Below are 10,612 nucleotides of genomic sequence, written 5' to 3'. Positions count from 1 at the left end.
TGCAGCACCAGGCTAAAGACCAAAGGTGACAGATCATTTGCTGCTGTGGCCCCCAGACTCTGGAACTCTCTCCCCCTGAGCCTGAGATCAGTGGACTCAGTGGTCTCCTTTAAAAAGCAGCTGAAAACTCACTTGTTCAAGCAAGCTTTGGTGTGACCTTCATCACCCTCTCCTTGTTTTGTTCTTATTCTGCCTTTCCTGGGATCCACTGATTTCCCTCTTTTCTATTCATTTTTTCTCTCCCTTTCCTAATATTTTTTAAATTCTGTTTTAATTTTTTCTCATTTCAAACCTACTTTAATAACTTTTTTGAAATATTTTTTATACTTTAATTTTCTTTGTCTTTTTGAAGCACCTCGTGATTTTATCTAGAGGCACTTTATAATAAAGATAATTTTCTTTCTTTTGTAGATTTTTTTAAAATTAACACCTAAGCTCTTATTTCATCAGCGCTCACTCAGTGTCTCAGTTGAAATCACCTTAACTCAGCATGTATAACTATTTGTTCTCATCATTGTAGAAATATGTTAATACGTTGATTTTTGTAAACTATAATTTTGTCTCTGTGTCAAATTACTAGAAAGTGTTGTTTCCCTGGCATAGCCAAAGTACTTAGTTTCATCATCGATTGAATATTAAAGGTTCAATAATATTAATAATCTATATTTTCATGGAATATTAGCTTTAATAGAACACCTTTATTCTATTGACAATTTATTAAAAGTAACCACCTACAAATTGTTACAATAGACACAAACTAAACTATATATAAATACTACAATCATATTAAAATAATTAGAGTTTATTTTTGACGTTTATTCAAATCAGGAAAACTGATTTAAATAATTTTAAAGATAACATTCTGACTGCTGAGGAGGAAAACAGGACCATCGTTTTACTTAAATCTGTTTGAGTGCTTCTAAACTGAAGTTCATGTGGATAGATTATTTTTCTCAATGAATCAAAAGAACGGAAACGTCTTATTTTATTTCGTATTGGAACGTTTTTAAGTGGACTTTCTGGACAAGGCGAGGCAGCTGTATTTTTAGCACCTCAATTCAGTGTTGCACAACCAAAGTTTAAATCTGAAATAAACTATAAAAACAACACGAGCTTTAAACCCAGTAATGGGCCCTGAGGCTGAAGCAGCTGATTATTCCTTCCATCCACTGATGCTGCAGCAGGCAGGTGACTCCGCGTCTCTAATCACCTAATTTATCTCAGCCGCCGGGAGCAGATGCTGACAGATAACAAATGGGCCTGTTTGGTCCGTGTGGGCTCAGCTGGTACCGGATACCAGCCTCATAAGCAGCCGGGGCTCCTGCCTCACCGGAGAGGGACCCATTTATGGAGACAGACGTCGGAACTCCGAATGTCGCCCTCAAACAGCCGCTAAAGCTGCGGGAAGATTAAAGACTAAAGCGAATCAAACCATAAAGTTTGGCTCATGATTTGTTATCTTCAAGTTTTAATCCTAGCCAGGGATAATCTCCGCTGTCCATTTCTGGAGTTCCCTCTTTTTTTGTGACAGTAAGTCCATATTTGGTAAATGACGTCAAGGGTTACCCGGGAAATCCCTTTATATCTTACGGCACATTCCCGAGGCTTACCGGAGGCGAGAGGCAGAAAACACCGGAGTTAACGGAGAGGATGGACACCCACCGTTACTAGAATCAGAGACAGTGAATCGGAAAGTCCGCCAAGGTGGAGGGTGTTTCTGCGTTCAGGGCGGAGGGGGGGCTGGCGGTTAAGCAGGAGCCTGTGGGAGAGGAGGAAAATGGGGGGGCAGATGAAGGCGGTAAGATTTGTGCTCCGTGCAACAAAAGTCCTTCCTGAAGCGGGTGAGTTTAACCCTGGCTCTGTTTTCCCTTCTCTGTCTTCCAGGTGACCTTCTGTTCAGGACCACGAGCTCACCTGAGCTGCTGCTCCAAGGCGACTTGGCACACTACGCAGAAACTTTACGCACACACCCGGTGGTGTTTACCGGCAGGTTTTCGGTGGAATCCCAGGGTGCGGGAGGACCGTGGACAACGGGTGACGTAATTAACGTGGTCGGAGCTGACATCGAGTCCTCGGTACCTGCAGGGTCACCCCCAGCATCTGACATTTACGCAACGGGAGGTGGAGACGCGGCGGACTGCAACATGGCGCACGGCCCGCCTGACATCAGCCACATGTACGCGCCCAATCCGCCCCACCCGCACGTGGCCCCATCTTATTCCTGCAGCGGAGACATGTACCAGGACCAGTCAGCAGGGGGGTACCTGGCTCCGTCCACCTGCGCCGTGTCCTACCATCCTCCGCAGCCTTACGGCTCCTCGCAAAAGCCGGCCGTGGACGGAACCGCGCTGCTGTCCATCATGCCGGAGTACGGAGGCTTCTACCAACAGAGCTGCCAGAGAGACCTCCAGACGTCCTTCCCGGAGCGGAAGCCCCTCCCGTACCCCCTGGACTCCCTCCGGGTGCCCCCGCCTCTTACACCTCTCAACACCATCAGGAACTTTACGCTTGCTGCGCCGTCAGCAGCCACAGAAGGCCCGATGGCCATGGCTTTCCCCGGCCACCAGAATCTCCCGCTAAGGCCCATCCTGAGACCCAGGAAGTACCCAAACCGGCCCAGCAAGACGCCCGTCCACCAGAGGCCCTACCCTTGCCCGGCAGAGAGCTGCGACCGCCGCTTCTCACGGTCAGATGAGCTAAGCCGACACCTGCGCATTCACACCGGCCACAAGCCGTTCCAGTGCCGCATCTGCATGCGCAACTTCAGCCGCAGCGACCACCTCACCACGCACATCCGCACTCACACCGGTGAGAAGCCCTTCTCTTGCGAACAGTGCGGGAGGAAATTCGCCCGCAGCGACGAGCGCAGGAGGCACATGAAGATTCACCTGCGGCAGAAAGACAAAAAGACCTCAGCGTCCTAATCTTCACGCGCCAGCCCAGCGCCTCCTGCTAAGTTCTGCAGCAAAAAGCTCAGATCCAGCCACAGGTCACCAACAGGTCAAAGTTCTCAGGGATTCACTTGATGCGCCTCAGAGCAGCTAGGGTCTCAGATCAGCCCGGTTTTGCAGGACCCATTCAGATTCACTTTCCTACAGGTGAACAATGCTGACGCAGCGGAGGTCTGATAAGAGAAAGTCTATTTCAGCTTTAGTCATCATCAGGAAGTTTGATCAAAGAAGTATGTTTATTTCTGACAGACTGACTCATCCGTGCCACATGATCAAACATGGAGCAGGGTTTAGTTTCAGGTACATGAAGCCTTATTTTTTATCTGAATTCCTGTTGTTTTTGGATGGCTTGCAGTGTGCAGTTTCCTCTTGGTTTTAGAAGGTTTATGCAAACTAAATGAAGCAGCAGATGCTTTGTGTCAGTGCAAATAAATGTTGGTTTGTTCACTTGTTGGTGTACTTCTTTTAAAATAAAGACACATAAGACGAGTGGTACACGCCACAGGACACTCTTTTGAGCAAAAACCCCTGCTGTCTTTATAGATGACTACGACTGGTCTCTCTGAGTTTCACGCATGCTGAACATGATCACATCACTTCTGGCCCAGAGGAAGCGGGGGCGTCGCCTGCGCACTGTCAGACTACAGCTCCACGGCATCAGCCACGAAAACGATCAGGTCCACAAGGAAAAATAAAGGTGTGGTTAGCTGAAAACCCATTTCAATGATTATTTCTGCTTATAATGAGTCACTCAGAGTTTAGCATGCAAGCTGAACATGAAAATAGTCTCCTACACCTATCTCCTGCGTTAGCTTCTGATAGAAAACAGACGTGAAAATCTAGGATTAGAAAAGCCTGACAGATCTACGTCACACTGTCACTTAACATTAATGACTCACGACAGGGAGGGCTGCTGTTGGTTTAATGTCCAGGAAACAGCAGAGCACGTCTCAGGTAGTAGAAGCTCATCGTTAGCATTAGCAACTGCACCACATAGCAGAACTCTTCAAGGCTTGTGTTATTTGTGGACATAAAACATCAACTTTGTGAATGGAGGCAGTGGAAGAGTTGTGTTTCTGTTAACCAATCACCAATCCAAGACAAGACATTTGTATGTCATGAATATTAATGAGTTGTAACCCCCCCCCCCCCCAAAAAAAAACAGAGTGCCTCAGCTTTCCTGAGAAAGAAAATTAGAATTAGAAAATTAGCAAATGATTCACAAGGCATTTTTTCCTACGATGTAAAGACACTAATGAGGGGAAACATTTAACGCTTCATCTGAAGCTGATTGGTCCTCAATCCTGGACCCTGGAGGGCCGGTATCCAGCATGTTTTAGTTGTTTCTCTGCTCCAACACACTTGATTCACTGACTGAATCACATGTTCAGTAGCTTATTAGGCTCTGCAGAAGCTTCTGCAGATTAAAATAAGGTGGGTGCTTTTTTATTAGTTATTAAATCTTTCTGGTGAAAATGCCGGATCTGCTCGGGGTCCTGCGCCTGCCGATGACGTCACACTAGATGATTGGCTGAACGCAGGACTTATGGAAGTTACGATACCACGATTATAAAAGTTACGTTAGCACGCTGACACTGAAGACTTTGATTGGTCCAAAACTTGTGTGAAAGCTGAGTGGATTTGCCGCAGTGACGTCATCATCAGGCACAGGACCCCGAGCCGATCCGGTAGCCCAATACCGGGCTGGACTTGTTTGTGGGCGAGTTGCAGCTGAATAATTTAGCTGTTGTCAGAAACAACGAGGGGTTTTAGCCTGGCCAGTAACCAGGCAGGGCAGTCCCCAACTCCATGCTTGAATGGGATTTCCTTTGTGTTTAATTGCAGCTGATTCAGCTGGACTACTTGTGTTAACTAATTAGTGTTCTATCTGGGTAAAAGTTTATGCCTGATGTCAGAAGCACTTTGTGTTAATTACATCTTTTTTTTAACCCCCAGATTTGCCCGTGTCACCGCAGGTCCCTGAGACACGCTTCTTTCTGTAGGATCATTGTGTTCAGTCACATCAACGTTCCACGAGGTTAAGGGGACACTGATATATCAGGCTGATATCTAACATTTTCCGTATATGAGCATCAACTGATATAACTTCTTAGTAAGGCTGATTTTAAGTCAGGCACATGCCCAGGCAGCCTGCTGCAGAATTTCATTTATATGTATGTTTACGTTCCCGAATAACATCTGCTTATTACATGCTCCAAAAATTACTTTCACCTATTAAATGTCTTATAATTTACCATTTTAGAATATTGAACACTTTGTTAGTGGACTCATTTGTTTGATTAACTTTAGTTAGATGTCTGATTTCAACACTGAGCAGCTGTTAAACTTAAGATTTAACAGCTGGTTAAAGTTAGCGTTCAAAATCTGATTCGGTTTCAGAAGTTTTGTGATGGTACTAGCATGGAAATAAGGTGGAAAAAGTCTAGTTATTAACTGTGAAAATCGGCCCAAAATATCGGCATAACAAATCGGCCATCGGCTGACCGTGACCGTACCTATCTGCAATAGAAAAACCAGTATCAGTCGACCTCTACATGAGATACTAACAGGAACAGAGCCTCTGAAATATTCTGTTTGTAAATGATCGGTTTGGTTTGTTCTCTAGCATTTCCTACAACAGTCCAACTCTTCCATCAGCCACACGGTGGCAGCAGTGAATGATTCAGCATTTACCACATGCAGCTAAACCCTGGAGCTCCTGGTTCATGCTGCTGTGTGTTGCATTTATAATGGACCTCAGACCGACGCAAAAACACGTTTCTGATGTTTATTTTCAACCACAAGAACAGTTTTTAATCTGATGATTACAACATGAAGGCTGTTTGTGCTGAAGCTTGATTCAGTACGCGTCCCTGAGGATCTTCTCAGAGAAACGCTAAGGGAGGAGGTGGTCCAGAGTCAACGATAACGTTTAAGGTGGTTTTCACTTCGGAAAATTCTTTTAAGTCTGAGACAAAGCCTGCAGCAGGAAGACGAGTCGAACACATTGTCTCTAATGCTGCTTCAGCTGCAGGCTGAGATTACACATCTGTGTGAGTGTGAGCAGCAGCCTGTCATGCAACATCATCAGCTGACTGAGTGTGGCATTAATGGCTAACACCTGGAGCCGCTGCTTCAGCCTGAAGCCATGCTGTAGAGATGGTGGACTGTAAAACGTATTTACTCCTGTTATTACCCAATAAATGCACCGAAGACCACTAAAGGTCGCTTCGGTCCCAGGCTCAGATTAGTCTGGAGACTGTCTCACCTCTGGGGCACAAAGCTGGACTGCTCTGTTAATGTTTAATGATCAGTCTGAGTTGCATCAACGCTGAAGAGGAACTTTACATTCTAAGTCACAATTAAAACACATCTTTGACCCTTAATTTGTAGCTTCTGAGCTACTGACAAACACGGGCTCCTCGTTGTCCAACCAAGTCCAAAAGCCCGGGTCTCATGCCAAAGACAAGACCAGCTTGGTGGAGACAGATGGATCAAAGGCAGACCTCGGGGCCAGGGTAAGGCTCCCCTTCACACCTGAAACTAGGAGGCTGGGAGATCTCCACGAGCCAGACCTGCTTCTCCTTCTGCTCTGTGTTTGTAACATCCGCTTCTGGCAGAACCTTGTAATAGTGACAGTCCCTGCCGTCGTCCGGATCGTACGGGGGGGCCAAGATATCCATGAACGCCGTCGGCCCGTCAACGGCGTCGATCTGGTGCAGGTTGTCCCGGTCAGGGGAGAGCACGCAGGGCCCGCTCTCTTCCGTGAATTCCGCCGAGGAGCGGAGCACAGAGCGCCGCAGAGCGCCCATCTGGGCCGGTGGAAGCGGGGGCGTCGCCTGCGTGCTGCCGGACGGCCGCTCCAGTCCGTCGAAGCAGCTGATCCGAACCTTCCCGTAAAGGACTTTCAGCATGCCGTGCATTCCCGGGTGATCATGAAGCGGGATGGAGGCGCCGGTTTTAAGCAGAAACACCCCCATGCTGAACTGGTCCGTCTCACAGATGTGCATGTAGGTGACCGGGGGCACCCCGTGGTGGTAGGGGGGCGCACGGGGCGAGCTGTCCTTGGCTCTCCGCGGGACGAGCTTCAGGTCCGCCGCTCGCACTTCCGTCATCAGGCTTTTCAGCTTGTTGTGGTTCTCCATGAACGATTTACCGGCGTCCTCACCGAGTCCCGGCGGGCTTTTGAAGGTGACGAGAGCCTGTCGAGCTATTCTCTGAACGATGGAAGTCATGGCGCTGTCGGCTGGCATCATACCGAAGAGGGAGTGCCGCAGCTCGGGTCCGCTGGTCTCTGCTCCGCGGTGCTCTTCGGCTAAGGCCAAAGATTGCTTATTAGCAAGATGGTGCACTCCTCCGCGAACTCTCTTTGGGATCTTTGGTCAGCTTTATGACGAAACGTTTAAACAATGCACAGAAAATAAAGTTAAGTCGAGTTTCTGTTCAAATCAAAATTAAATGAACTGTGTCACCTCACCATACTTACAAGAAGGAGGAGATCAGAGGCAGAGATAATGTCTTTGTGGCTAGGCACTTCTGGTCTCACCTGTGTAGTTTCTCCTGCACGTTGGTTTGATAGCAACACGGTTCTAAAAACAACAAACGACACGGTGGCGCCTAATTCACCGACAGAACGTCAGAATTTAGCGGTCAGTCGGTTCAACTGGTTCGGAACCCCATTTTTAAATAAGTGTCAAACACGTCCGCACCAGGCAGCTAACACCTTTGGGATTGTGGGAAATGTAGTTTTCTGTAGATACTCAAACAAGCGCCGTTTGCCTTTTGTCAAGAAACAAGAAGTACTAGCAAAATAACATTGTTATTACAGTAATGAACTAAGGTACTAGCACAAAGTTAGTAGTCCAGAAAGAAAACACTTTCCCGGTACATTCTGGACTCCAGACAATGGACTACATTACCCAGCAGACCCACGAAAAACAGCGCTAAATGATCTTTCACCCCGAATAACGGTCAAACAGGAGCTTGAGGCTGCATGTTGCCAAAATAATTAGAAATATGTATGTCTAATATTAACCTAACTGTATAGCTGAATATTATTTTTAGAATTAATCTAAGCAGCAGCATTGTCCCAACCGTTCTGCTGTTATTTGATGCAGGGACCAACATTTAGTAACAAAGCACTTGTATTCAGACTTATTTTTATGCTGCCTGTCACAAAAATGAGTAATTAATCACGTTATTCCATATAAAATTAAAACCAAGGTCAGAAGCCCATGATTTAAGAATACGTGACATGAAACAGTTGGAGATTATCATATCTTTTGGGAATATGGACACATTTCAGTCCTTTAACATGACTCTTGTTTTCAGGTATTTGTGTTTTACAAAACGACACATAAACTACACCAGAATTAAAAAAAAACAGTAGGTTATTTATGAAACGTGTGGTTAGAACCTGCTGGCCTTTGAACAGCTTTGTTATGATTGGTGAGATTAAAGCAGATCGAGGCAGTGAGACTCACACCAGGGCCGGACGTTTGAACCACACTTTTCTCATGCGTTTGTGAAGGAAACTGGTCTGGATCAGCAGCTCTCCAGATGTTCTGAAGGTCTTTTGCAGCCCATATTTGGATTTTGGCAACTTTATTCAGAAATCTTTATTTAAAAAAGTTTATGTGTCAGGGCCACATGAAGACAAACGCGGCGCGCGCGCGCACGCACGCACGCACGCACGCACGCACGCACACACACACACACACACACACACACACACACACACACACACACACACACACAGGGAGAAAGGAGGCAGCAGAGCTCTGAACCCAGATTCTTGCCTGTTCTCTTTTATTGATTCCATTAAAAAAACACACAGCGTAGTCCAAACACTAGTGATGCTAATGAGCCAAAGAGGAATTTGAGTGTCCTTTATTACCCACAAACATACTGATAATATTTGTGGCTTCAAACAAATAAATACAAAGCTGCTTTCTCAGTGCTGTGTGTGTTTTGTCTGTGTACAGTAAACGTGCATGTGAAATGACATTTCAGCATGGTGTGGGTGGTGAAATGCATCTACCTTACCAAAACCCGAGTGTGTGTGGGTGATGTTTGGTAAGTTGTTACTTTTAATAAAATGTCAATAGAACATAAAGGTATTCAATAAAATGTAATATTCCATAAAAATATGAATTATTAACATTATTGAGCCTTTAGAATTTAGTTGATAATTAAACTAGGTAATTTGAGAAATGCCAGGGAAACAACACCTTATAATAGTTTGACACAGAAACAAAAGTATAATTTATAAAAATCTGTTTAATTCTATATTTTATTATAATGATGATGAAATACAAATGATTATTAATGGTTATTCACAGTGATATTAAATGAGACAATGAATGAACTCTGATGAAACATGGCCTTGTATGTTTAAGAGTTTCACTGTGACTCAAAAAGGTGTGATGTCTGGGTTCATAAAATAAATTTGGCTGTTTGTTTGTAACAAGTTATCAAATTAATGCCAACCACTGTGATGCTATTGAATAGCTTAGGCACCAGGGTAGTGGAAGTTCATGGAGATCTGGTCTGCAAGCTAAGTCGTGTCAGCATGCGAGTGAGTGGGCTTCTGATGTATCTGAAGGTCGTAGGGCTACCTCAGTCAATGCACGACTGGTTGAATGCATACTTCCCAGGTGGCTTCTAGTGGATGGTTTCACATTTAATGAGTTGGTGGTGAGGCGGTGGATTGAGCAAAATATAATTGTTGATTCAATCAATCAATCAATCAATCAATCAATCAATCAATCAATCAATCAATCAATCAATCAATCAATCAATCAATCAATCAATCAATCAATCAATCAATCAATCAGATTTATTTATAAAGCTCTTTTCAAACAAAGTGCTTTACAAAATGACCCCAGATTCCCATATCAGGTTAAAAACATTAACAGACATATGCAAGCACACACACACACACACACACACACACACACACACACACACACACACACACACACAGACACACAGACACACAGACACACAGACACACACACACACACACACACACACACACACACACACACACACACACACACACACACACACACACACACACACACACACACACACAAGTAAAAATTATATGTGGTTGAGTCCAGATGAGCCAAGTAAGGGTAAGGCAAGGAAACGTCATCAGAGGAGCCGTCTGCCCCGGCAGCATCAGGTCTTCCACACTAAGTCAGGGCGCTCAGTAGAAGGGGAGCATAGACCCCCACCTCCTCTTAAACACTACCTATAGAGCGCCCGGGCAGCTACAGTTGACCACCGCTCCCGGGGCAGAGGGCCCCTACAGAGGAAACACTGGATTAAAATGAGTAAAAATTTAATAAAAGAGCTGATATAAGGGACAAAAGTTAGAAAATAAGTAATAAATCAAATAATGTAGACAGTAAAATAATAATATTAAACAATGAAAACAATGCTAAAATATAATCATATAAAACATGCAAAGCAAGCAATAAAATAAAATCATGTAAAACGAGAAATAAAACTGTAGTAAACATTTAGATAAAAGCCAACCTAAAAAAAGATGGGTCTTGAGCCTGGACTTAAAAACATGAACGTTCTCTGCGGCCCTGAGGTCCTCTGGCAGCTCGTTCCAGAGGCGAAGGCCATAACACTGGAAGGACGCCTCG

General features: G+C 45.0%; 2 protein-coding genes across 2 annotated transcripts; one reads left to right on the top strand and one right to left on the bottom strand.

Moving 5' to 3' along the window:
- Positions 1-495: 495 nt before the first annotated feature.
- Positions 496-3,463, top strand: LOC107396841 (early growth response protein 2b-like). Its single transcript, XM_054734641.2, has 2 exons — positions 496-1,798; positions 1,885-3,463. The coding sequence occupies exon 2, from the start codon at positions 2,145-2,147 to the stop codon at positions 2,922-2,924; it is 780 nt and encodes a 259-aa protein (XP_054590616.2). The 5' UTR covers positions 496-1,798; positions 1,885-2,144; the 3' UTR covers positions 2,925-3,463.
- A 2,262-nt stretch (positions 3,464-5,725) lies between these two features.
- adob (2-aminoethanethiol (cysteamine) dioxygenase b) lies at positions 5,726-8,163 on the bottom strand. Its single transcript, XM_015976688.3, has 2 exons — positions 7,438-8,163; positions 5,726-7,337 (listed from the first exon to the last, which is right to left on the bottom strand). Exon 2 carries the CDS (start codon positions 7,205-7,207, stop codon positions 6,446-6,448), a length of 762 nt encoding a protein of 253 aa, XP_015832174.1. The 5' UTR covers positions 7,208-7,337; positions 7,438-8,163; the 3' UTR covers positions 5,726-6,445.
- Between the last annotated feature and the right edge of the window lie 2,449 nt (positions 8,164-10,612).

The sequence above is a fragment of the Nothobranchius furzeri genome, chromosome 12, assembly GCF_043380555.1.
Source record: "Nothobranchius furzeri strain GRZ-AD chromosome 12, NfurGRZ-RIMD1, whole genome shotgun sequence".
Classification (NCBI taxonomy): Eukaryota; Metazoa; Chordata; class Actinopteri; order Cyprinodontiformes; family Nothobranchiidae; genus Nothobranchius; species Nothobranchius furzeri.
This window is presented reverse-complemented; position numbering and strand designations above follow the sequence as displayed.